Source organism: Leucopleurus acutus (assembly GCF_964270905.1).
Source record: "Leucopleurus acutus genome assembly, chromosome: 1".
Lineage (NCBI taxonomy): Eukaryota > Metazoa > Chordata > Mammalia > Artiodactyla > Delphinidae > Leucopleurus > Leucopleurus acutus.
Genome location: NC_139142.1, coordinates 4,288,226 through 4,314,988, shown reverse-complemented (window position 1 = coordinate 4,314,988; position 26,763 = coordinate 4,288,226). Strand labels below are relative to the sequence as shown.

Genomic DNA, 26,763 nt, shown 5'->3' with positions numbered 1-26,763 from the left:
CCTAGGTATTTTATTCTTTTTGTTGCAATGGTAAATGGGAGTGTTTCCTTAATTTCTCTTTCAGATTTTTCATCATTAGTGTATAGGAGTGCAAGAGATTTCTGTGCATTAATTTTGTATCCTGCAACTTTACCAAATTCATTGATTAGCTCTAGTAGTTTTCTGGTGGCATTTTTAGGATTCTCTATGTATAGTATCATATCATCTGCAAACAGTGACAGTTTTACTTCTTCTTTTCCAATTTGTATTCCTTTTATTTCTTTTTCTTCTCTGAAAAAGAGAAGTCCTTGCCATGGCTAGGACTTCCAAAACTATGTTGAATAACAGTGTTGAGAGTGGACATTCTTGTCTTGTTCCTGATCTTAGAGGAAATGCTTTCAGTTTTTCACCACTGAGAATGATGTTTGCTGTGGGTTTGTCGTATATGGCCTTTATTATGTTTAGGTAGGTTCCCTCTATGCACACTTTCTGGAGAGTTTTTATCATAAATGGGTGTTGACTTTTGTCAAAAGCTTTTTCTGCATCTATTGAGATGATCGTATGGTTTTTATTCTTCAGTTTGTTAGTATGGTGTATCACATTGATTGATTTGCGAATATTGAAGAATCCTTGCATCCCTGGGATAAATCCCACTTGATCATGGTGTATGATCCTTTTAATGTGTTCTTGGATTCTGTTTGCTAGTATTTTGTTCAGGATTTTTGCATCTATATTCATCAGTGATATTGGTCTGTAGTTTTCTTTTTTTGTAGTACCTTTGTCTGGTTTTGGTATCAGGGTGATGGTGGCCTCATAGAATGAGTTTGGGAGTGTTCCTTCCTCTGCAATTGTTTGGAAGAGTTTGAGAAGGATGGGTGTTAGCTCTTCTCTAAATATTTGATAGAATTCACCTATGAAGCCATCTGGTCCAGGACTTTTGTTTGTTGGAAGATTTTTAATCACAATTTCAATTTCAGTGCTTGTGATTGGTCTGTTCATATTTTCTATTTCTTCCTGGTTCAGTCTTGGAAGGTTATACCTTTCTAAGAATTTGTCCATTTCTTCCAGGTTGTCCATTTTTTTGGCATAGAGTTGCTTGTAGTAGTCTCTTAGGATGCTTTGTATTTCTGCGGTGTCTGTTGTAACTTCTCCTTTTTCATTTCTAATTTTATTGATTTGAGTCCTCTCCCTCTTGATGAGTCTGGCTAATGGTTTATCAATTTTGTTTATTTTCTCAAAGAACCAGCTTTTAGTATTATTGATCTTTGCTATTGTTTTCTTTGTTTCTATTTCAATTATTTCTGCTCTGATTGTTATGATTTCTTTCCTTCTGCTAACTTTGGGTTTTGTGTGTTCTTCTTTCTCTAGTTCCTTTCGGTGTAAGGTTAGATTGTTTATTTGAGATTTTTCTCGTTTCTTGAGGTAGGCTTGTATAGCTATAAACTTCCCTCTTAGAACTGATTTTGCTGCATCCCATAGTTTTTGGATCGTCACATTTTCATTGTCATTTGTCTCTAGGTATTTTTTTATTTCCTCTTTGATTTCTTCAGTGATCTCTTGGTTATTTAGTAACGTATTATTTAGCCTCCATGTGTTTGTGTTTTTTAGGTTTTTTTCCCTGTGATTCATTTCTAATCTCATAGTGTTATGGTCAGAAAAGATGCTTGATATGATTTCAATTTTCTTAAATTCACTGTGGCTTGATTTGTGACCCAAGATGTGATCTATCCTGGAGAATGTTCCGTGCGCACTTGAGAAGAAAGTGTAATCTGCTGTTTTTGGATGGAATGTCCTATAAATATCAATTAAATCTATCTGATCTATTGTGTCATTTAAAGCTTCTGTTTCCTTATTTATTTTCATTTTGGATGATCTGTCCATTGGTGTAAGTGAGGTGTTAAAGTCCCCCACTAATATTGTGTTACTGTCGATTTCCTCTTTTATAGCTGTGAGCAGTTGCCTTATGTATTGAGGTGCTCCTATGTTGGGTGCATATATATTCATAATTGTTATATCTTCTTCTTGGATTGATCCCTTGATCATTAGGTAGTGTCCTTCCTTGTCTCTTGTAACATTCTTTATTTTAAAGTCTATTTTATCTGATATGAGTATTGCTACTCCAGCTTTCTTTTGATTTCCATTGGCATGGAATATCTTTTTCCATCCCCTCACTTTCAGTCTGTATGTGTCCCTAGGTCTGAAGTGGGTCTCTTGTAGACAGCATATATATGCGTCTTGTTTTTGTATCCATTCAGCAAGGCTGTGTCTTTTGGCTGGAGCATTTAATCCGTTCATGTTTAAGGTAATTATCGATATGTATGTTCCTATGACCATTTTCTTAATTGTTTTGGGTTTGTTTTTGTAGGTCCTTTTCTTCTCTTGTGTTTCCCACTTAGAGAAGTTCCTTTAGCATTTGTTGTAGAGCTGGTTTGGTGGTGCTGAATTCTCTTAGCTTTTGCTTGTCTGTAAAGCTTTTGATTTCTCCATCGAATCTGAATGAGATCCTTGCCCGGTAGAGTAATCTTGGTTGTAGGTTCTTCCCTTTCATCACTTGAAGTATATCATGCCACTCCCTTCTGGCTTGTAGAGTTTCTGCTGAGAAATCAGCTGTTAACCTTATGGGAGTTCCCTTGTATGTTATTTGTCGTTTTTCCCTTGCTGCTTTCAATAATTTTTCTGTGTCTTTAATTTTTGCCAATTTGATTACTATGTGTCTTGGCGTGTTTCTCCCTGGGTTTATCCTGTATGGGACTCACTGCACTTCCTGGACTTGGGTGGCTATTTCCTTTCCCATGTTAGGGAAGTTTTCGACTGTAATCTCTTCAAATATTTTCTCTGGTCCTTTCTCTGTCTCTTCTCCTTCTGCTACCCCTACAATGCGAATGTTGTTGTGTTTAATGTTGTCCCAGAGGTCTCTTAGGCTGTCTTCATTTCTTTTCATTCTTTTTTCTTTATTCTGTTCTGCAGCAGTGAATTCCACCATTCTGTCTTCCAGGCCACTTATCCGTTCTTCTGCCTCAGTTATTCTGCTATTGATCCTTTCTAGTGTAGTTTTTCATTTCAGTTATTGTATTGTTCATCTCTGTTTGTTTGTTCTTTAATTCTTCTAGGTCTTTGTTAAACATTTCTTGCATCTTCTCGATCTTTGCCTCCATTCTTTTGACAAGGTCCTGGATCATCTTCACTATCATTATTCTGAATTCTTTTTCTGGAAGGTTGCCTATCTCCACTTCATTTAGTTGTTTTTCTGGGGTTTTATCTTGTTTCTTCATCTGGTACATAGCCCTCTGCCTTTTCATCTTGTCTGTCTTTCTGTGAATGTCAGCACTGAATTCTTAACTTCAAGTCTTCCAATCCATAATCATAGTGTATTTCTCCATATATTTAAACCTTTATTTTTTCTCACCAATGTTTGGTAGTTTTTATTGTACAACTCCATCACATTGTTTTTGTTTAGATTTATCCCTAAGTATTTATATATTTTTATGCTATTGTAAATAGTATTTTTCAATTTCAATTTCTGGTTATACATTGTTAGAATATAGAAATATAGTGGATATTTGTATATTTACCTTGAATTCTGCAACTGTGGTAAGCTCATTTATTAGTTCTAGTTGCTTCTTTGTAGGTTCCATTTCTGCAAAGATGATCATGTCATCTGTGAATAAAGGCAGCTTTAATTCTTCTTTTCTAATTTGGATGTAATTTCTTCTTTCCTTCTTCCTCCTGTTACCTTATTGCACTGGCTCAAACCTCTAGAACAATGTTGACTTAGAAGTGGTGAGAATGGACATACTTGCCTTTCCAATCTTAGAAAAAAAAATTTCATTCTTTTTCATAGTTACATATGATGTTAACTGTAGTTTTTTTCGGTAGATGCCCCTAGCAGTTTGAGGACATCCCCTTTTATTCCTAGTTTGTTGAGATTTTTTATCATGAATAAACGTTGGATTTTGTCAAATGCCTTTCTCACATCTATTGAAGGGATAGTGTGGTTTTTCTCTTTTATTTTGTTAATATGGTGGAATTTCCTGATAGATTTTCAAATATTAAAACAACATTGTATTACTGGGATAAATCTCACTTTATTATGATACATTATCTTCTTTATATCTTTATGGGGTTCTATTAGGTAAAATGTGTTAAGAATTTTTAATGTATGTTCATCAGGGGTATTGATCTATATTTTTCTTATAATATCTTTGTCTGGTTTTGGTATCAGAGTAATTCTGGCCTCATAAGTAATTTGGGAAGTTTTCCTTTCTCTTCAGTTTTCTGGAAGAGTTCGTGTATAATTGATATTATTTATTCCATAAATATTTGCTAGAATTGACTAGTGATGAGACTGGCTTGGCCTGAAATTTTCTTTGCGGGAAGATTTGAAACCTCAAATAAATTTATTTAGTAAATATAAGGTTATTCCAATTTTCTGTTTCTCTTTGAGTGACCTTTAGTAGTTTGTATCCTTTAAGAAATTTATCCATTTCATCAAAGTTAACTCTTTGACATAAAGTTTTTCATACTATTTTAATTATTTAAAAAATATCTGTATAATCTGTAGTGATGTCACCTCATTTCTCTCATTCCTGATATTGGTAATTTGAGTCTTTTCTCTTTTTCCTCTGATCAGTCTGGATAGAGATTTATCAATTTTGTTGATCTTTTTTATGTATACATTTTTGTATCATTGATTTTTCTCTATTTCTTGTTTTTAATAAATTTATTTATTTATTTTTGGCTGTGTTGGGTCTTTGTTGCTGCACGTGGGCTTTCTCTAGTTGAGGGGAGAGGGGGCTACTCTTCATTGTGGTTTGTGGGCTTGTCATTGGGTGGCTTCTCTTGTTGCGGAGCATGGGCTCTAGGAGCCCGGACTTCAGGAGTTGTGGCTCACGGGCTCTAGAGCACAGGCTCAGTAGTTGTGGCGCATGGGCTTTGTTGCTCTGCGGCATGTGGGATCTTCCCGGACCAGGAATCGAACCCATGTCCTCTGCATTAGCAGGCATATTCTTAACCACTGGGTCACCAGGGATGCCCTGATTTTTCTCTATTTCTTTTATTTAAAAAAGTGATCAATTTTGCTTTTAAACATTTTTTTTTCTGCTTAAAACTTAGGTTTATCATTTTTTTCCATCATAAAGTGGAAGTTGAGGTCATTATTTTGGGATTTTTATTCTTTTCTATTATAGATGTTCAGCACTTTTAATTTTCCTCTAGGTTTTGCAGCTGCATTACACAACTGTTGATATATTGTTTTTCATTTTCATTCAGTTAAAAATACTTTCTAATTACGTTTTGTATTTCTTTTTGATTCATGGATTATTTAAGAGTGTTTAGATTACAAATACTTGGGAAATTTCTACATACCTGTTAGTGATTTCTAATTTAACTCCATTGTGGTCACAAAACATACATTGTATGTTTGAATCCTTTTAAATTTATTGAAATTTTGTTTGATGTCCTATAACATGGTCTATTTTGGTAAATGCTCTGTGTGCATTTGGAAATAATGTATATTCTACTGTGTTGTGTGCAATGTTCTATAAATGTCAATTATCTCAAGTTGGTTAATAGTGTTATTCAAGTATTCTGTATCCTTTCTGATATTTCTATTTGTTCTGTTAGTTATGAGCACCTAGTTGAAATTTGTGACTATAAGCGTAAATTTGTCTAATTTACTTTTTAAGTTCTGTTAGTTTCCCGTCACTTATTTTGAAGCCCTGTTATCAGGTGCATAAACATTTAGGATTGTTGTGTTATCCTGATGAATTGATTCTTTTATCATTGTGAAGGACCCTTTTCATCCCTGAAAATATTTTTTACTGTGAAATCTACTTTGTCTGTTACTAACAGGCATTCTTAGTTTATTTTAATTACTGTTAGCATGGTATATCTTTTTCATCTTTTTACTTTAACCTATTTGTGTCTTTATTTTTAAAACATGTTTCTTATAGACAGCATTTAGTTGGGTATTGCTCTTTCATTTTAATTCTATATAACAATCTTTTCCTTTGACTTGTGTATTTACCCTATTTTAATTTAATGTAATTTTTGATATGGCTGGGTTTAAATCTAGCATCTTGCTATTGTTTTTTGTTTGTTCCATCTATTCCTTTTTCTCCTTTTTTTGTTTTTATGGTTTCCTTATAGATTAATTTAGCTTTTATTTTGTGATTTCTTTCTTATCTCCTTTGTTGCTTTATTATCTGTGGATTTGTGTTGTGGTTTATTTTTAGTGGTTGCTTTAGAGTTTATAATATATATTTTTATCTCATCAGTCTACCTTCAAGTCTTAACTCTTTTTGTATTGTATGAGGACCTTAGAACAATATACAGATTTTCAATTTCACCCCTCAGGGTCTTTGTGCTATTTTTGGCATAAATTTTACTTGTACGTATATTACAATCCCCTACAATACATTGTTATTATTTTTGCTAGAAACAGCAAGTTATCTTAAAAATATTTTAATAATAGAAAAGCATTTTTTATTTCCCTTCATATTTACCATTTTTTGCTGCTTTTCATCCTCTTGTGTAGATTCAAGTCTGGTATAGTTTTCTTTCTGCCTTAAGGACTTAGAATTTTTGTTTTCAACAGTCATGCATATTTTAAAGAAGTTAACTGGAGAAAAATGACCTTTTATATTTGCCCAATCGTATGCCATTTCTGTTGTTCTTCCTTCATTCCCGAAGTTCCAAGTTTTCCTCTGCTATTATTTCTCTTCAACTTGAAGAACTTCCTTTAGCGCTTGTTTTAAATAGAGCAGGTCTCCTGATGACAAATTCTCTTAGTTTTTCTTCATCTGTCATGGTCTTTATTTCACCTTCATTCCTGAAGGATATTTTTACTGTCTATAAAATTCTGGGTTGACACTCCTTTCTTTCACCATTTTCAGTATGTCCCACTGCCTTTTAACCTCCATAGTTTCTGATGAGAAATCCACAGCATTTAAATTGTCGTTCATATAATGGTTCATTTTTTCCCCAGGTGCTTTCAAGATTTTTTTCTTTTGAGGTTTTCAGCAGTTGGATTGTGATGTGTCAGGGCTTGGATTTCTTTGATTTTTACCCTCTTTGTGGCTTGCTGACAAGCAATTTATGACTCTAAATTTATGCCTTTGACTCTAAATTTATGCCTTTCACCAAATTTGGGCATGTTCAGTCAGTATTTCTTTTCTGCACTGCTGCTCTCTTTTCCCTCTCCTTCAGGAACTCCATTGACAAAAATATTTAAGCTTCTGATATTATCTCACAGGTTCCTAAGTCTTTGCTTATTTTTTCTTTAGACTGAATTATTTCTATTGATCCTTTTTCAAGTTCACTAAGTCTTTCTTTTGTCACTTCCATTTTGTTATTGTGCTTATCCCATGATTAAAAAATTTTTTTTCGTTCTAAAATTTCTACTTAAAAGTATATATATAATTTCTGTTTCTCTGTTGAAATCATCTCTCCATTTATTTCAAGGGTGTTTATCTCATTGATGATTATTATTTAATAGCTGTTTAAATGTGTCTGATAATATGGGTCAAACATCTGGGTCACTTCAGGGTTGACATCTATGGTTTCTCTTTTCTCAAGGGTACTGTTTACATTTTCCTGGGTTTTGTGTGTCAAGTAATTTCAGAATATATCCTGAATATCTTGAACATTATGTTGTAAGATCCTGGGTCCTATTAAAATCCTGTAGAGAGTAGTGATTTGTTTGTCTTAACAGGCAACCAAACCTGCTAGATTCGTATTGCAAGTTCCTTATCTCCTGTGGTCAGTGGCTCCATTTTCAGTTCTGTATTAAAAACCTTTGTTATGCGGAGCCACTAAAGGGTTAGTTTCGGACTGAGGCAGCAGTTATATGGTACTCCACTTCTCAAAGCTTTAGCTGTGCCCCTTTGGCCATGTTCCGTGCACATGTAGCTTAGGGATTGTCCTGGGATGTGTGTCAGTTCATATACAGAAGTAGAGGATTCCCTTCTCAGCTATCTCCTCTTTGGAATTTCACCCACACTGCCTGGCTCCCTGGGCCTCCTTTCCTGGTTCTTCTGCCCAGAGCAACGGAGTTCTTTCAGAATGTTAGCCTTCTCCCTTGTCACACAGTGTCCATAACCGGGATCCCTTTCAAAGCAAATGGGCCAGAGAAGATAGAGGAAAAAATAACATGAATTTCCGTCCCTTTTCCCAGTTCTTCTCTTCAGGATTTTTTCCCTTCTGGTTTTTAGGTATTTGTGCTGCACTGCCAGAGCTGTTGGGATTGGCATCAGGGCAGGGCTAGGAGAGCAAGGAGATGTTTTAAAAGTTTCACCCGATACTCTCTGGCTTGCAAGGACCCATTTTCTTGTTCCTCTGGCCAGGATGATGGATTTATTTCAGAAGCTTTGCTGTCCATGTCTACTATGTAATTCCTTGATTCAGTCTGTCTGTGGGTCAACAACAGGAGTTAAAAGACAAAAAAACTCCCCCAAACCCCCAAAGTAAAAACTAAAACAAAAAACTAGAACCTTACCTGTCATATGGGTCTTTCTTCAAATTTTGACTTCCCTCTTCAACCTATCAGCTGTTATTTACTTTTCAAAATCTTCGGGTAGTTGCTTCTTGAATTTCATCCAGAGTTTTTAGTTGTAACTTATGAAAGAGAGTGAGAGACCATAGTGGGTTTGCTCCATTTTGGTTTAAAACTAGATTTTGTTCATTTAAAAAATTCAGTCTTTTTTCTCTCCAGTATGTTTTGAAATTTTCCATTGCTATGTCCTCTAGTTTCAGTAATGTTCTCTTTTGCAATGTCTCATCTGATGTTAATCCCATCTAATATAGCTTTTCCTCAAACATTGTGCATTTCATCTTTAGAAATTCAGTGAGGGGCTCATACATCCTCCATGTCTCTACTAACCTTGCTCAGTCTTCCTTCTACCTTCTTAAACATATGTTATGTATAGCTGTGATGACCATTGTAATGCCTTGCTCTGTCGTCTGTGTCCCTTGTGGGTTTAGAGACCAGAATCTGAGTGTTGTGGTTGGTCATTGTTTCTAGACTTCTTCTGTGGACAGAGCTAAGAAATGTTTTTCTTGTTAAGAAAAAATATATATCATTGTTTATGCTGACTTGTCCCATTTAAATTTAGCATTACAGAATTTTTCTTTAGCTTCTTTGTTTTTATATGTTTTTGATCTCTTTTAAACTGAAAAATTTTATTTCTGTCTTCCTTACCACAATTTTTTGGGGGTATGTGGACACTAGCAATGTAATGACTGAAAACAATTGAAGATTTCTCACAGTTCTTTTTGTCCATAAGGTATATCCAATTAGGGTTTACCATCAGATTACTGGTTTTCTGTTCATAATGTATATTCAGCTGAGGATCTGCCTTAAACTACTATGCTTTAATGTCTCTTAAAATAAACCCCATTTGTGTGATTAAGCTACCAACTCAATACATGTTTAGTTTCATTTGCTTAATTTTGCTTTCACATTTTAGAGCCTGCTTCTTAAGTTAATTTTGTTGTATAATTTTATAAAATACGTACATGGTTCTGGAGAAGGAATTGGAAAACTACAGCCCATGGGCCCAGTCTGGCCTACGGCCTGTTTTTGTATGGTCCTTGAGTTAAGAATGATTTTTACATTTTTAAATGGCTGTAACACACACACACACACACACACACACACACACACACACACACACACAGAAGAGAATGCAACAGTGACTAAATGTAGCTTCCAAATCCTAAAATATTTACTGTCTGCCCCTCTACAGAAAGCCTCTACTTTCTGCCTCCAGCCCTGTCTCCCCCATTCTGTCCTCTCCCCTCTAGAGGCAGTCTGACTGATTTATTTATTTAGTTTCTGGTTTATCTTTCTACTGTTTTTATGGAAGCAGACACAAACCTCTCGTGTTTGCCGTGCGCCCTTTTGCCCTCCACCTTGCTTTTGTGCTGAGCAGTACCTCCTGGAAGCCAGCCCGCAGCAGGCGGGGAGATGGCCCTCACTCTTTTTTACAGCAGCACACATGGTATTCCAGAGTGTGTCTGGACTGATGTCTGTGTAACTGGTCCCTTCTTGTACATTTGGGTTATTTCTGCTTTTTAATTTTACAGGTAGTGCTGCTTTCAGCGGCCTTGTGCTTGTGTTTCTGGTGTTTGCTGCTGTAACTTCGGGGTCAGTTCCTACGAGTTGGTTTGCTGAGTTATGTATATTGCCGAGTAACAAGGCACCTGCTGCTTTGCTTGGTGTCACCCGAATTCTCTCCATAGGGACCGTACCATTTTGCATTTCTGTCAGCAGTGTGCAAAGTAAGTAATGCCCAACAGCCACCTAATGGAGTGTGTTGTCAAACTTCTGGCTTTTCTAATCTGACAAGTAAGAAATTATATCTCCATGTAATTTAAAATTTCATTTCTTATGAGCAAGATTGAAGGACCAGTTACATTCCCTCGCATATGAACTCTCTGTTCACTTCTCTTGCCCATTTTTCTGTAGAGCTCTTGGTCTTTTTCATCGATTTTTAGACCCTGTCTGTGTACTAGGGACAGTGACCTTTGCCTCTAATATAAGTTGCAAATATCTCTCCCATTTGTCTTTTTTATTTTTCTTAATTATTTACCTGTTTTTTATGCTGTGCAATAATGTTTATTATTATTATTACTACTACTATTATTTTCATGTAGCCAGATTTACGCATCTTTTCTTTTATTGCTCTGGCCTTGGAGTGATGACCAGGAAAGTTTCCCCTACTCTCAGATTGTAGAAAAATTCAGTCATACTCTCTTTTCATACTTGTATAGTTTCTTTTGTTTTAATATAAATTTCTGGTTTTTTAGAAAAAATTATCCACAGAACACTTTTTTTTTTTTTTTTTTTGGTGGTACGCGGGCCTCTCGCTGTTGTGGCCTCTCCCGTTGCGGAGCACAGGCTCCGGACGCGCAGGCTCAGCGGCCATGGCTCACGGGCCCAGCCGCTCCGCGGCATGTGGGATCTTCCCAGACCGGGGCATGAACCCGCGTCCCCTGCATTGGCAGGCAGACTCTCAACCACCGCGCCACCAGGGAAGCCCCACAGAGCACTTTCGGTGTACACTATCCCGTGTGATTGGCTACTTTTACTTGTGTGATTTTAAACCGTAGAAAGGGGCTCTTTACTCACCTCTCCAGTTTGCCATTGCGCAGAGACTCCTCGCATCTTAGAATTTGAAGAGACCAATATATTCAAGGGGAAGGAATTGAAATCTGGGGAGAAGGGACTTGCCCAAGGACCCCCATCCCCAACCCAGGGACTAGCTCTGGCCGGCCTGGGAAGAGGTTTATGAGCATCTGCTGTGTGTTGGCCTCTTGGCCAGGCCTGTCACCGTCCTTCACGCCCAAGCTCTAGGTCCTGCTATTAGCCCCACCTTATAGGTGTGGAGACTGAAGCGCTGAGAGGTGAGCTGCCTGCCCAGCGGCGCGCAGCCAGTGATAGGCCATCAGGCTCAGATACCCGGGTGTCTGCCTGAGAACTTGGCCCTCCTGCCTCCGGACGTCTGGTGGTGGCATGCATGCACTGAGCCCTTCCCTCCCCTCCCCCGTCCACGGTCTTGGAGGTCCTTGGCGAATGAGGTGTCCTTGTCTCCACGCCGAGGGCCATGGAGGGCCCCGTGAATGAACATCATCTCCCAGGGCGCCTGCTGGAGCCAGTGGCAGCAGGTCCACATTCATTGCCTCAGCCCCAAGGGCCCGCCTGTTACTGGCAGCCAGAGGCCTTTCAAGTTGTCCTTTCGTTCGTCCGTCCATTTGGTTATCTGCTCATTCACTTATCCAGCCCTTAATTCAGCACAACTTACTGATGCCTGCAGTGTGCAGACCCAGTCCTGGCCAAGGGTGTCCCAGAAATGTGACAGGCGTCTGTCCCCAGGAACTCACAGTCCTGTAGGGCGGGCAGGTGGCCTCGGCCATCCTGGGGGGCCCAGAGCAGTGTCTCCCTCACTTTCCCTCCAGGCTTGGGTGCAGAGGACTGGCCGGGGTGGAGGGGATGGGGGAGCTGGGCCCCCAGCCTCCCTCTTTCTGGGGTCCAGCAGCGCATAGACGCGAGAGGCTGGCTTGCTGTCCAGTCCAGGCCCCTGGTGGTGATGACTCAAAACCAGCCGCGGAGCGGGCAGGGATGCCCCAGGCACACAGTGAGTCAGCAGCAGGCCAGGACCGGAGCCTGCCCCCCAACCCCGCGCACCTCGGAAGTGGCACGGCCCGGGGAAGGGAAAGGTGAGCCTTCGGAAGTCTGTTTGGTGGGCCAAGCAGACAAGATTTTAAGGATATTAGGTGATTTTCATCACACCTGAATGTGTCTTGATCACGTCTTCCATTTTTCCCAAAGCTGTAGACTTTTGGCCAAGTGTCTGCAACTGTCTGCCGACAGAGGCCCTGGTTGCCAGAAGGGTCTGAGTGAGGTTCCCTCCGGCTCCAGCTAGCTAGGCCCTGTAGCGCTGTCCCACGCCCCTGGGATGGGACGCACCAGCTGTCGGTGTAATTAAGGTTGCCATAAAACCCAGCAGCTAGACACACAAATGGCTCCTCTGCTCTTTCCCGGGGCAGCAGCAGTTGTGAAGGCAAGTAAATCATGTTCAGCGGCAATCACTTCAAAGGTCAGCCTTCCACTTACAGCAGCACTGTTGGCAGGGATCGCCCGTAACACGGCTTGTTTCCCGGCCATTCGATTTTACAACGCCCTAATGAATTGGGCCATTTCCATCCATTCTCAGGAAGTGTACAGAACGAGGGTTTTCGTTCTCCTGGAAAAGGCAGGTGGGTGTCGGTGGGCACGTGGGTGGTTCTGCCGGGGACAGGCCGAGGACCCCGGCACGTTGCTCCTCTGGGCCTTCGCACCGCCCTCTGGGAGCAGCCTCCCCCTGCTGCCATCAGGAGATGATTTCTGTGAAACCCCCGGCCTGTGGCTGGAACTCAACGGGCCCTCCTCTTCCTCCAGGCTTTCCTGGGTCAGTGTGTTTTCCGAGTGCGTGTGGGGATCCAGGTGCCGCCGCTGGAGAGGGGCTCAGGTGCCCACGGATGTCACGGTCCTGCCCATCGGCAGCCACTCCCTATGGTCTCTTGGGGCTGTGTCCCCGCCGCCCGGGAGGAGACGCGCCTCAGTGCACAGGCCACATCTAGGGACGTGAGTTGGGCCGGACTTATCCCTCTCCCTTGATTCCCTGCTCCTCGCCTGGACTGTGGTGATGGGGAGGGCGTCGGGAAAGGCGGCAGGAAGGCCTTCAGGCCCCACGTGGCCTTGGCAGATGGAGGCCTGGGGCTGCTGGTGGAGAGGGTGGTTTAAGTCAGAGGTGACCGTGGCGCTGGGGATGGGAGGTGGGGATGGATCTGGAGCCATGACGACGGGCCTTGCTCCCTCCCCTCCCTTCTCTTCCCACCAGAGCAGATTCCAAACCCTGCCCTGGGACGGCGCTGTTCTTTGAGTCGGGATGTTGTGCACTTCTCAGAGCACGTGTTGGGGACTCTGGTGGTCCACGTCCCCTCCCAGGCCCTAGACCGCTGCCCCAGCTCCAGGCTGGGCAGGCCAGAGCATCTGCCAGCAGCACGGCTCCTATGCCCCTCCTGGCGGGGGCTCTGGAACTTTCCTTCCAGTCCACACTCCAGGAGACTCATGGCTACCTGGGAGGGCAAAGCGGGCATGTGGGATCCTGGTGCACAGAGTGGGAGAGGAAGGGAGGGAGGAAGGTGGGCAGTTCCACGCTGCCTGGGGCGCAGCTACACAGGCTGGCCAGTGTTCAGAGGCCTGCAGGACTGCCCTCACTTTTCTACCCCTGGACTACTCCTCAGGCTCCAGGGGGCCCACCCTGACCTCGCCCTAGCTGAGGGCTGCTTCTGAAAAGGCTCAGAGAAGGTAATCGTTTGTTCCCCACCCGCCACCAGGAATTTGCCCCAGCGTTTACTGAGGCAGGACTTGGCCAGCAGGAGACGGGGATGTGGGCCCCAGAGAAGCACCACACCCTGGCCCTGCGCCCTGGAGAAAATCCCTGCATCTCTCTGAGCCTCAGTGTTCCTCATCTGGAGAATGGGTCTCAAAATACCCCTCTGTCTAAATTGGATTTATGGAGTGCTGCATTTAATGTGAATTTGACTTATATATATTTGAAAGAGGATGATAGAAGATCTATGTCTGAAACATTTTGAAAGTTTGTAAACTCCAGTTTTTATTTTATTTATTTTTTTAGATATTTACTATTTAAAATTATGTTTATTTATTTATCTTTGGCTGCTTTGGGTCTTCGTTGCTGCGCGTGGGCTTTCTCTAGTTGTGGTGAGCGGGGGCTACTCTTCCTTGGTGTGCGCGGGCTTCTCACTGCGGTGGCTTCTCTTGCTGCAGAGCATGGGCTCTAGGTGCCGCAGGCTTCAGTAGCTGTGGCGTATGGGCTGAGTTGCCCTGCGGCATGTGGGATCTTCAGGGACTAGGGCTCAAACCCATGTACCCTGTCTTCTCAGGCAGATTCTTAACCACTGCGCCACCAGGGAATCCCTAAACTCCAGTTTTTAAGTAAGTGTGAAGACAGCTCGTTTCACGACCGGCTGCCAAGGTGCCGGAGAGCTGTGTTTATGCTGTGGCCACATGGTGGCGCCCTGGGAGCTGGTAAACAGGCCGCCAGACCCTGTGCCCGCGGCCTGTTGCTCACTATTGCAATTTAAAGTCGTGTTGCCCAGGAGTTTACTGCATGGAGGTACGTGTTAGTCCGGGCGATGGGACCTCCACCCTGCCCCTGCCCAGCCCAGTTGCTGTAGGCTGGAAGGTTCAGGTGAGAAAATGCCCTGAAGGAAGCGGAACAGCAGCTGGCCGCTTGATTGTGTTAGTTTAGACACAGGAGGCTGTGGAGTGTTGGTGATGACGTAAGAAAGAAAGAGTGTCTTTAAAGCTAACTTACATGCTGCGGTTCTGGCTCCGTGGGCTGGAGAACACTGGCTCCCACGATGCACTTATCACTCCAGGGACGTTAGGCTGGGGCTTTGAAAGCTGTGAATTACGTGACCTCTTCAGAAGCCAGACCCTCGCACAGAGTATGGCCCTGGTATCGATGGGCATCACTGGTGCCTTCAGGTGCCCTGGGCTAGGCGTGGGCCCTTCCCTAAGCTCTCCTTCGCTGGACCCCCGCTGCTCTCCAGGGGACCAGTCTGACTGGGGAGATCTTCATGCCTCCCTGCACCCATGCGCCAGTGGGTGTGGGGAGGGGACGCGGAGGACTGCCCACTGTGGAGGTATCACGGGGCAGGGCCTGAGGTCACCCCGCAGCAGCCCCACCTCCACGCTTGGGCTCCTCAGCCTGGGGGCGCATTTTCCAGCACCAGCCTCTCCAAACTCTCCAGCCCTCGGGGCACTCAGCGGCCCTCCTTGTCCCTGTCTGTGGCACCCGCCCTGTACCCCTGGGGCCCACCGGCATGACGGGTGCCCACTCTTGCAGGTGGTGAGAAGCTACAAGGCCACCATCCAGCAGACCCTGGACATCCTCTTCCTCCGGGAAGGCTCCGAGTTTCTGAGCAGCACAGATGCCTCGAGCCGGGACTCTGCCGACCGCACCATTATTGCCTGGGATTTCCGGAGCTCCGCCAAAATCTCCAACCAGATTTTCCACGTGAGAAACCCTGTTTGGCATTGCTTCCAGTTTCAGGGTGCATCCGTGTAGTCCCAGGCTGTCCGGGGCCCCAGGTCACTTCTGCGGAGATGGTTCAGCAGACAGGACCTTTGGAGACAGATGGGCTGCCTGAAATCTGTAGGGTCGGGGAGGGCAAAATGCAGGGCCAGGCCTGCCCAGAGAACCTTCCACTGGCTCCCAGATCGGGGTGACTCCCTAACGGTCCTCTCACTCATCCTCTGTCCAGCACAGCCTGGCTCCGGGGTAAGCGTGTGGAGGGGCGGCCTGGTCCAGATCCACGGGAACGCGGATGCACCCCCGAGACACCCCTACCCTCCCTCCGCCACCCCAGCCAGCCTGCAGGGTTCCACCTTGCCCTGGCTCAGTGGTTTTGGCAGGGGCTGTGACTCAAGGGTTCAAGCAGGGACCCCGAAGGTAGACCACCTGCATTAAGATCCTGCATTCACCACTTATAGGCAGAGGGCCTGGGCCCATCATTTACCCTCTTTGATTCTCATTTTTCTCTTCATAAACTGAGGGTGAGAATGTTTCTTGCCTCATAGAGTGGCTTTGAGAATTAAAAGACATAAGTACTTATAAAGAATCCAGCACAGTGCCAGGCGCAGGGAGTTCTCCATAAAATGCACCGCCTGTCACCACCCCACCTCTATTACCATCACCACTGTCATCACCGTCACTACTGTCATCACCGTCACCTTTAGTACCATCACCATCTCCAACACCATCACCATCTCCAACACCATCACCACGCATCACCGCCATCACCGACATCACTATCACCACCCACCATCATCTTTTAAGGTTTCAAATTAGCTATGGCTAATCTCTTTGGTGCTGCCACCCTGAATTTAAAAATACATGTCACGTGTATATATACACCATCTTCCTCTCCCTGCTTTTTCCCTTGTTCTTAGAGGATTCTAAGTGACCCCGAGCCAACCTGCCTCTAGACCTTCACTTCAGGGTTCTAGTGCAACCCACCGGGAACAATAAGCCCTGGGAGGGCCCGGAGGGTCACGTCTAGCCATTGGGGCATCCTGCCTCTGACGGCCCTGCAGAGACCAGGGAAGCAAGTGAGGTAGAGAAAGTGCTGCGTGCCTGAGCCACCAGCCCTCCTAGGGTCACACCTCCTCACCTTCTGTGCAGGCAAGCAGGCACTCTGCCCGGCAGCATCACACCAGGAGCTCATTATCAGGTTCCCATGTGCCTCTGACAGCACATCAGTCTGCAGCCATGGTTCCAACTGCTCCTGACGTCACCCTCTGAATTTGGGCTCATTTAGAGGCTGTGGCTTCAGGACATCACCTAGAACATGGAACACGTACAATGGAGAAGGGAGCTTTTAGGGGTGTTTCTGTGTGACCGAGCCTGTTAAAACAGTGAGATTTTCCCTCCTGTTTGGAACCCCTTGTGCAGGCGTTTACCTCCCCGCTTGGCCAGTCACCTTCTCACTTACTATGTGTTCTGGCTGCCCGGGACCCTGGGCTGGGCCGGGGACCCTCGACGGCTCACTGTGGAGGTGGGGAGATGGGCGTGTGGATGCGTTTTCTATCGCTGTGTGACAAATTACAAATTACCATAAACCTGGTGGCTTAAATCAACAGAAACGTATTCTTTCAGTGACGGAGGCCAGAAATTTGTAAAAAGTATCACGGGGCTGAAATCAAGATGTCGTCAGGGCCCGCTCCCCTTGGAGGCTCAGGGGAGCGCCTGTCCCTTGCTTCTTCCAGCTTCTGGTGATACTGGCTTGTGGCTGCATCACTCCAGTCTCCGTGCCAGCATCTTCAGGTCTCTCTCTGCTCCGTCTTCACATCGCCTCCTCTGTGTGTCTGATCTCCTCTGCTTCCCTTTTATAAGGGTGCATGTGATTGCATTTAGGGCAGTAATACACGATAATCTCATCTCAAGATCCTTAAGTTAATTATACCTGCAAGCTCCCACCGCCTTTTTTTTTTTTTTTTTTTTTGACATATAAGGTGACATTCACAGGTCCCAGGAATTAGGACATGGAAGTATTTGGTGGGACATTTTTCAGTCTACTCCAAAGGCCATGAGCCGAGGAGTGCAGGGGGCCCCTAGAAGCCAGAAAAGACAAGGGAACAGATTCCCCCCTGAAGACTCCAGAAGGAACAAAGCCCTGCTGGTATCTTGAGTTCAGTTAGCCCAGAGAGACCGTTTCGGACTTCTGAGCCCCAGAACTGGAAGATAATAAATGTGTTGCTTTAAGCCACGACATTGGAGGCATTTTGTTACAGCAGCAGCAGGAAACTCACACAGACCCCTAAGCCAGGTCTGGGCAGAGGGCCCGGGGCCCCGCGGGCAGAGTCTAGGGGGGCAAGTCCGTCAGAGGCAGAAGCCCAGTTGGGAGCCTCCTCCGCCCTCTCTGTGGCCCTGCTGTTTCTCAGGAGAGGTACACCTGCCCCAGCCTCACCTTGCACCCGAGGGAGCCTGTGTTCCTGGCGCAGACCAACGGCAACTACCTGGCCCTCTTCTCTGCCGTGTGGCCCTACCGGATGAGCAGAAGGCGGCGCTACGAAGGCCACAAGGTACCTCGTCCCTGTCCCCCAGGTGGAAAATTGTCCCACTGACAATGCCAGCAAGGGGCTTGCGGCCCCCGAGGGCAGGGACCCTCTGTCCAGGCAATTCGTGTTTCCTCTTTCCTGGGTGACCCCATGCCACGTGGCCTGGTGTCCACTCGAGGCCCTGGGCCACATCTGGGCAGGGACAGTTTCATTGATCTGTCAGCTCACGTGGACAGGTCACGGGGCTTGGGGAGGGGCGCAGGACGGAACGGGAGTGGGGCTGTTTCTCCATCTGCCCCCTTTCCCTGCTGAGGGCTGCCTCATGGGGCAGAGCCAGTGGGGACCCAGCGCCTGGCGCGGAGGCCAGACGCCATCAGCTGTGCTGGAGCTGGGCTGTCTGGGTTACACTAAACCAGCCTTGTGACACAGGCCGATGCCAGGGCCCTGGCCTCAGGGCAGGAGCTCGGCCGCTGGGTGTGAGGCCCAGCCGTGCTCCTGGCCGGCTCTGGGCCCCAGCCCGCTCCCCTGTGGGAGGGGCGGGCGAGGCCATGCGCCCTGTGCCGCGCGGCCTGCTCACCCCGGGTCGCCCTCTGACCCCGGGTCGCCCTCTGCAGGTGGAAGGCTACTCGGTGGGCTGCGAGTGCTCTCCAGATGGTGACCTGCTGCTGACGGGCAGTGCCGACGGCCGGGTCCTCGTGTACAGCTTCCGCACCGCCAGCCGCGCCCGCACGCTGCACGGGCACACGCAGGCCTGTGTGGGCACCACCTTCCACCCCGTGCTGCCCTCCGTCCTCGCCACCTGCTCCTGGGAGGGCGACGTTAAGATCTGGCACTGAGCCTCCCAGCACGGAACCTTCCAGACACCGGCCGGGGTGGGCGGGTGTGTGTGATGAGGAGGCTCTGAGGTTGACTTCGGGGTCAGGCTCGGGTGGCCGCTGCCTTCTCCACCCTCTGAGCCTCAGCGTCCTCATCTGTAAAATGGGGACAAAACCCGTGTGCCTCGGGGTTCTGAGGACTGCGTGAGCGAAAGCGCCTGGCGCGGTGCTGGTGACGCTCAATAAACGTGAGTGTTTTGCTCTTTCTTAGGTTATTTCAGCGACGAATATGTATCGGCTCCCCACTCGCAGGCCTGCTGGAGCTTGGAGACAAAGCCTGGGGTGGGAGCTGGAGGGGGGGCAGCCCCTGGGGCGCTGGGTCCGGGTCTGCCCACCCCCGGTCTCACAGGGCCTGCTCAGGCGCGGGCCGCCCTCTCCCCCCGCGAAGTGTGGCCAGCGGGGTCCCCGGGTTTGTCCGAGCCCTGGGCCATCTGCGCTCCTCCTCGCCCACTGCCTGTCAGGTGTGCGCGCTGCCCACGGGAGTGCGTCTGCCCCGGGGGAGGGAGCAACGTGGAGAAGCAAAGGTCCCTTGAGGAGCCTCGAGGAGCCCTAAGCCCCAGGAGCCCAAGGTCCACCGATGGGTGGGGGTGGGGACCAAAGGTGCGCACGTCTCAGGACGGGCATCCCCGAAGCCTTGGAAGCCTCCCTGGAGGGGGCAGACCATGAGCCTGTGAGGAGGGTGTCCCCGGCAGGGGGTCAGTGAGGAAACACAGGGGACCTGAGGAGGAAGCCACAGGAGCAGGGGGTGCCCAGCCTGGCCTCTCCAGAGCCTGGGCTCCAGGCCCGGCTCTGCTGTCAGTGTAGCCGAGACCAAGTCATATTTCCTCTGGGAGCCTCAGTTCCCCCCTCTGTAAAGTGGTGTCAGGATCCCCAGCCTGCAGGCTTGCTGTGAGGGTACAAGAAGGTCAAGTGTGTGTGGGGTGTCAGCGACCTGGGAGCCCCAGTCTGGGGAGGGGCACTGGGCAGATTGGGGGGGCTCTGGGGCTTGCTGGGGCTGGTGGTAAACATTTATTTCAGTGTGTCTAACTCACCCCCGGGCCCTCGGGAATCTTGGGGTCCACAAACAGGGCATCCCAAGCAGAGGGAAGGGCAGTGCAAAGGCCCTGAGGCGGGACTCATCCTGAGGGCCGACCCCTTTTCTGTCCTTCGTCCTCTTCCCCTGCAGTCAGCACGAAGCCTGGCCTGCAGTGGGTGTTGAGCGGATGCTGTGTCCCCGAGCTGGGCTGGAGAGGCCAGGGCCAAGCACGTGGGTGGGTGGCGAGCACAGGATCCCGGGTGTCCCTCACACCAGGGAGGTGAAGAATGGCTCAAGAATGGCTCAAGGCTCAAGAATGGCTTCTTTGGTGGAGGGAAAGATAACCGCACCCCACGCTCAGCCCTGGCAGAAGTGGAGGCCCGCACGGGGGGCTGCCCCCCGTGGAGCCCCGCACGTGGGGGCTGCAGAGGAGAGGCTGAGTGTGCATCCACTCACTGGGCAGGCGGTGGACACTCCTGCCTCGCCCCTCACGCCCCCAGGTGGCTTCGCCTGCTCTGAGTGGGGAGCTCTGTGACCTGTGAAGCCCGCCCTGGGGTCACTTCCTCTGTGAAGCCTTCCCAGGTTACAGCTGCCTCCCGCCACCCCCTGTGCTGGGCCCCTCTTCCCCCCGCACCCCGCACCCCGCTCCTTCAGGGCTCCGAGTGTCACAGCGCCCTGAGCCCCGTCCCCTCCTGACGCTGCCTCCCAGCGTGCGTGCTCAGTGCAGTGCAAACTTCCCGGGCTCGCAGGGCCCTGCTCCTGGCTGCATCCCTGGCCCCTGCGTGCAGGAGGCATTCTGTGAATAACTGCAGGTAAGACCTGCCCACAGGATGTGGGCTTTGGGATCAGACGGCCGTGGACTTCAACCCCGTCACCCCCTTTCGCTATTGTGCGGTCACAGCCAGTGCTGAGCTGCCCCGTGCCTCCATGTCCCCTGCTGTAAACGAGAACTCTCGGTACCCAGCTTGTGGGGATTCGTGAGGTTGGGTGCGATGGCTCTCGGCAGGACGTGTATGCAGCGGGCGCTCAGGAGCCAGCAGTGGGAGTATCAGTATTAGCGATAGTATTAGCATCAGTGTCAGCCCAGCCACTGGTGCAGGCGTTGAGCCAGTTCAGGCCAGAGGCGCGGTTGGGTTCATCCTCAGACCTGGTCTGGCGAGGCCCCCTCTGGCCAGCTCTGGCTCACTCTCACGGCAGAAGCCCCCAGTGAGCTCCTCCCACTTGACAAGTCTCAGGGTAGGCCTCTGACTGGCTGGCTTGTGTCACGTGCCCGCCCCAGACCAGGGGTCCCTGGCCAGGCATAGCTGCCGCTATGCAGCTGGAGGGGAGAGTGACGGGACCCCCGCAGTATTGTCATGAGGGTGTGTCCCCCCAGGTCCAGCCCGAACAGCCCCTTGGCTGGCACTTGTCGGATGGATTGACCACGTGTGCATGAGCCCAGACACAGGCCGGGAGGGGAGGCTGTGCTCGTCTGGGGCGTAGCGGGGCCTGGCCTTCCCAGGTGCCTCTCGCCCGCCTCTCCTGCCCCCACCTTGCATCCAGCCCCAGATCCTGGGGTCCAGACATCCTGCTTTCTAGCCCAGCCCCAAGCGGGCGTTTTTCTGCCTTCCTTGATGTGGAGTGCGTACTGAGTGAGAATTTCATCGCGTGGTTTGCTGACTGCTTTCCCCACTGTGATATGTCAATATGGCCACTCCTTTGTTTAACGAGCATTGGTTACACACGTACTCGACTGGCTTTGGCGTGGCTGCTGGGCTGTGGCCAGGGGATGACCTCCCTGTCCACCGAGCTGCCCGGCCCCTCCCCTGTGCTGAGCCCACACTCCGGCTACCTGCAGCCCTGTGGGACACCATGGGTCCCAGACCCGTCACCTGCTTGCATGGGGCCTTTGTGGGCTGGGACCCTTTCGACTTCTCTCGGGGCAAACACCAGCCAAATCTCTGTCCTTGGAGGCCGTTTCTTTACCACACTGGTCACCTGGAGCCAGCCGAAGCTCTGACCCTCCTGGGACAGGGATATCCAGGGATCCCCAGATACCACTGCAGCTGCTTCTTAGCACCCCTCCCCTGTGGATTTGATTTCTTAACTACGTGCCCTGCAAGCCCTACCCCTTCTTAGGTTATTTTACTGGGAAGAATGGCAGGTGCTCTCCGTACCCTGATCCTCTGCAAGGCGTCTAGGAGTTCACCATTTGCAATTTTAAAATAAGAGAGCTAAATTTAGAAAGTATGGAGCAGGAAGGAAAAAGGAGTGTGGGCTGCCCCTCCACCCACCTTCCTGGGGCTGAGTGCCTGCCTTCGCCTCACCCATGAATCCGAAGCCGTCGTGGGAGAAGAACGCTTTCATGTTGAGATGCCAGCGTGGCTGTGTCTGTTGCTGAGCGAGGCTGATGCTCGCAGCCCCCGTGAGGTGGCTGTGAGCCCCACCGTCCCGGCGGGCAGAGGGACAGGCCCGGGAAGCCTGCGCTCCTCCCCTCCCTCGGGACCCATCTCTGGCCCGGCCTGGGGCTCTCCATGCAGTGGGACAGCCACCAGTCTCGAGGGCCCCTGGGAATCACACGAGTCAGAGTCCTCAGGCTCCAGAAGGGGAAACTGGCCCAGAGGGCCCAGGACTTGCCCAAGGTCACCCAGCCCTGCACTGCCTGCTGCGGGTTGAGAAGAAACATGGACAGAAGGGTCGGTGGACGGTGGGTGCACAGCCAGGGTCCTGCTGGGAGTGAGGCAGGACCGGAGTGGAGCGAGGGGTGCTTGGTGAGGGAGGGAAGGAGGGAAGGAGGGAAGGAGGGAAGGAGGGAAGGAGGGAAGGAGGGAAGGAGGGAAGCCCATCCCGGCCGTGGCTGGCTTCAGAGGCCATGGCAGGACAGCTCTGTGAGGCCTGTTGGCCACCTGCAGAGACGAGCAGTCAGACTCTGAAGTGACCACGTAGGGGCCCGCCCTTCTGGGCCCAGACTGCAAAGTCCTCGGGGTTCCCAGCCCTGCTGTCCAGTCTCACAGCCCAGGTGGTGCTGACGAGGCTCAGGGCCCCTCTGGGAGCGTCTCTGAGCGAGAGTCTGCTGGGTGCCAGGGGCCATGTGTTTTCCCCTCCACCCACTCATTTGCCCCCCAGTTCCGTGAGCGTTGCTTCCCCACCTGCCCACAGGGAAACCGGGCCCCACACAGGGGAGCTGACTCCGGAGCCGCTCCACAGCCCCTCCCCCGCCAGCAGGCTGCTTCCTGGGGCGCATCTGCTCCTGGGGGTGGGCAGCCGGGCCTGCAGTGGCAGGTCAGGTGCAGGCACCCTGGAGCTACACAAAGCTGGGCGGGCCGGAGAACTTCAGGTGTGCACCTGGGCCGAGGTGGTCCCCTCCCAGTGGGAAGAAGCAGACATAAAGCCCCCTGGAGGAGGGGCCCTCCATCCCAGGCCTTGCAGAACGTTCACTTTCTCAAGGGCATCAATGAGCATGCTCAAAGATAACCAGGCAGACAAAGAAACAAGGCGACATGGGCAGGAGCCAAGATAAACAGTCTACACAGGCCCCACCTGATGGACATGTCAGGCCCAGACCGTGAGCCAGCTGTGCCCGCTCTGTTTAAGGACACAAAAGACAAGCCTGGAAATCTCTCCAGGGAATAGGAGACTATTAGAGAGTGGCATAGTGGGTTTGTAGAATGACCAGACAGAACTTCTAGAAATGGAAAACATTAATAACCAAAACTAAAAACGTGGTGGCTGTGTTGGGCAGCTGAATGGACGCAGCAGAAGAGAATTTGTGACCTGGAAGAATGCAGGTTGAGCACGGTGACACCAAGGTGTGGGTCTTAAGGAGGCAGGGACACGGAGGTAGAGGACACAGAGGTAGAGGCAGTCCCAGGAGGAGGGACGGGTGGAGAAATAGTTTAAGAAGAGCTGAGGGTTTTCCTCAACTACTGAGACACACCAGTCCACAGATGCAAGACTCCCTGTGAATTCCCAACAAGGAGGAATCCACAGCGAGGCACACCTCAGGGAAACTGCAGGAAACCAAAGGGAAGATCTTCCACAGCTGCAGAGAAGAAGACAGATTAGCACCAAAGGAACAACGCCTGGTAAGGGGGGGGACTGATGGCGAGTCCCACCCCAGCAGGAAGCCAGGGGACATCTCTGTGCACTGAGGGTAAGAGACCCCCGCTGACATTCTCCCCAGTGAGAATATCCTTCAGAAATGGGGCAAAGACATCTTCAGAGCAAAAAAAAAAAAAAAAACCCAGAAGAGTTTGTCACCAGCAGAGGCCGAACTAAAGGACATCCTAAGGAAGCTTGAGGCAGAAGCAAAGTCTATAAGGAACATTGTATGAAACGGCAATAACAACGTTTAGTGGGTTGAGACGATGGAAGAATTCAAACACAGGATGACACGGTGCCAGGGCGGGGGAGGAGTGTTATCATCAGGCTGCCCTGGCCTCAGAGAGGGGAGGATGGGGGGAGACACCCAAGGCCACACGTCCCGAGATCAAAAGGCGGGGGAGAGAAGAAACTACCCAAACCCAATTCTTTCCACCGACGTCTTTTATTAATGAATGCAAAATACAGTACTGAGACAGGGCATGCATCACAGACGACAGGAAAGCAAGCTACAGAAACCGGGGTCGGAGGGCCTCATTACATCTGAGGTAGAGCGAGGTGGCACCGGGGAGCGGGACACTGCGGGGACGAGCACCGGCCCCACTTGGGACTACGGACCACGGGGGAGCTGGGGGGTGGTCGGTCGTCGGCCACACGGCAAGAACAGCTGAAAACGTTACACATCCCTCCACCCGTTCCAGTCCCCTCTTTGTGGACAGAGCGTCAGGGTTCCCTTGTCACTGGCTGGCGGGGGGTCTCCGCAGGACACCGTCCTTCCCTCTGAGGGGCAGGCCCCACTCACCCTCACCCGAAAATCAAGGAGCGTCGCGTCGAAAACGCCTAGGCCACCATCCAGGGAGCTGGAGGCTGAGTGCGTTAAGAAAGACCCTTTTGCTCTATAAAAATAGTTGCACTTTATAAAAGGGGGGATGCTCATCTCCGGTGGGGAAGGAGGCTGCTGTGTGAGAAACGGTCCACCGTGGCGGTGCGGGGGCGGACGAGACACGTGGGTGGGGTGCCCCCCCTCCCCCGGCTCAACGGGGTCCTCGTTTGCGGGGCCGGGAGGACGGGTATCAGGGAGGCGAGGCAGCACCCCTCGGGACCCGGTGTGCGGGGCGGCCACGGCCGAGGCTTGCACGTGGGTGCTCAGTTGAGCAGGGTTCCGTAGAGCTGGGCTTTTGTGAGACTGTCCTTGCGGCTGAGCCCCGAGCCGCCAGTCCGAGGGAAGGCGGGCTGGGGGCTGAGGCGGGCGCCGGGGTGCATCTCCGGGGAGGCCTCCATGGAGCTGGGCTCCAGGGAATCCCTGGAGCTCCGAGGGCTGTGCTCGGGCTCGGGGCTGCCCCCCGCCCCACAGAGCTGCACCCCGAGCCTCTCCCGCTCCCCCTCGCTGGCCGCGTAGCTGGGCAGGGGCTCAGCCGAGCGGCCGGGGCTGAGGCTCAGGTCACCGGCCGCCCGGAGGTAGCGGGGCTCGGCCAGGTGGCCCTGGGAGAGGTCATCGCCCTCCGAGAAGCTGTCAGCCTTGTAGCTGGCATAGAGGGGGCTGGCGCGGCCCTCGGCCTTCTCGCCCGGGCCGCCTCCGGCCCCGAAGTAGCGGTCGTTGAAGCCGCCGGGCGAGGCGCGGCCGGGGGCGGCGGCGGCGGCCGCAGCGGCGGCCGGGAAGGGGTAGGCGCCGATGTCCTCCACGCTCAGCGGCCGCCACTGGCCGCGCACGTCCTCTGCGGCCAGCCGGGCCGACCCCGGCTTGGCCCGCAGGTTCCACAGGTTGGGGGGCATCAGGGCGGGCTGGGGGCCGGGGGAGACCGGGAAGCGGTAGGGCTCGGCGGGGTACGGCGACACAGTCCTCGCGAACCCCGGGGCCGCCTCGGCCTCGAGCGGGGCGGCCACCGCAGCCGCGGCCGAGGCATAGCGCGGGCTGCTCCCGTAGGCCGCAGGCGGCGTGCGGCCGAAGAGCTCGTCGCGGCTGTTCAGGTAGATGGCCTGCTGCGAGGCGGTGAGCGTGCTGGCCTGGGCGTGCTCCTTCTCCTCCGACGCGGCGCTGAAGCTCGAGTAGGAGCTGGACGTGGGCAGCGAGGCCGCGTAGCCCCCGAAGGCCCCGTGCCGGTAGCCCGCGGGGTAGGCCGCCGCCTCGGGCTCCTCCTCCTCGGCCGCGCTGTCAGTGGAATTCTGGGCCCGCAGGAAGCCCACGTCGGTCACGGGCCCGTCCGCACTGGGCCGCCGGTCACGGCGCCGCTCCTCGGGGCAGTAGAGGGCCGTGTCGCTGCAGTAGATGTCCCCCTTGTAGGGGGGCCGGGGGCCCGGCTTTTCCAGCCTGTCGCGGAAGGCCAGGTCACGGGCTGAGGCATCCGACAGATGGGAGGACAGGCTGCCGGGGTCTGGCTTCTCCAGCACCTTGGCGAGGACGCAGGGGGGGACACTGTCAGCGTAGGCCGGGCGGCAGAGCGGGGAGGGCAGGCTGCAGCCTTGCTTCTCCATGTGCAGGCTCACGTGCTCCTGGAACTCTGAGGGCAGCTAGAATGGGATGCCGCGAGGAAGAGGAGGGGATGAGGGTCACGGTCAGCCCCGGACTGGCAGCCGAGGCTGACCCACCGGGGACCTGCCCAGGGCCTCTCTAATCCCACCAGCTGGAGCCGACGCCCAGGATGCTGTATTTCGCAAGCTCCCGGGATGTGCCTGTGAACCCCTGG

General features: G+C 50.5%; 2 protein-coding genes across 10 annotated transcripts in view; one reads left to right on the top strand and one right to left on the bottom strand.

The window, feature by feature from the left end:
- WDR25 (WD repeat domain 25) overlaps positions 1–19,148 on the top strand; it is a 155,876-nt gene extending 136,728 nt beyond the window's left edge. Inside the window, exons 5-7 of the mRNA XM_082852987.1 lie at positions 15,396–15,566; positions 17,993–18,133; positions 18,724–19,148. Of these exons, the coding sequence (XP_082709113.1) occupies positions 15,396–15,566; positions 17,993–18,133; positions 18,724–18,945 (534 nt within the window). The 3' untranslated portion in view covers positions 18,946–19,148. The remainder of the gene's footprint in view (positions 1–15,395; positions 15,567–17,992; positions 18,134–18,723) is intronic.
- Positions 19,149–25,225: 6,077 nt separating this feature from the next.
- Positions 25,226–26,763, bottom strand: part of BEGAIN (brain enriched guanylate kinase associated) — a gene marked incomplete at both ends in the record, with an annotated part of 43,279 nt that continues 41,741 nt past the window's right edge. For 7 of the 9 annotated variants that reach the window (XM_082843045.1, XM_082843047.1, XM_082843050.1 and 4 more), the window contains one exon: positions 25,226–26,587. In XM_082843045.1, coding sequence (XP_082699171.1) covers positions 25,226–26,587 — 1,362 coding nt within the window. The remainder of the gene's footprint in view (positions 26,588–26,763) is intronic. The other 2 variants (XM_082843049.1, XM_082843052.1) reach the window with 1 other exon arrangement.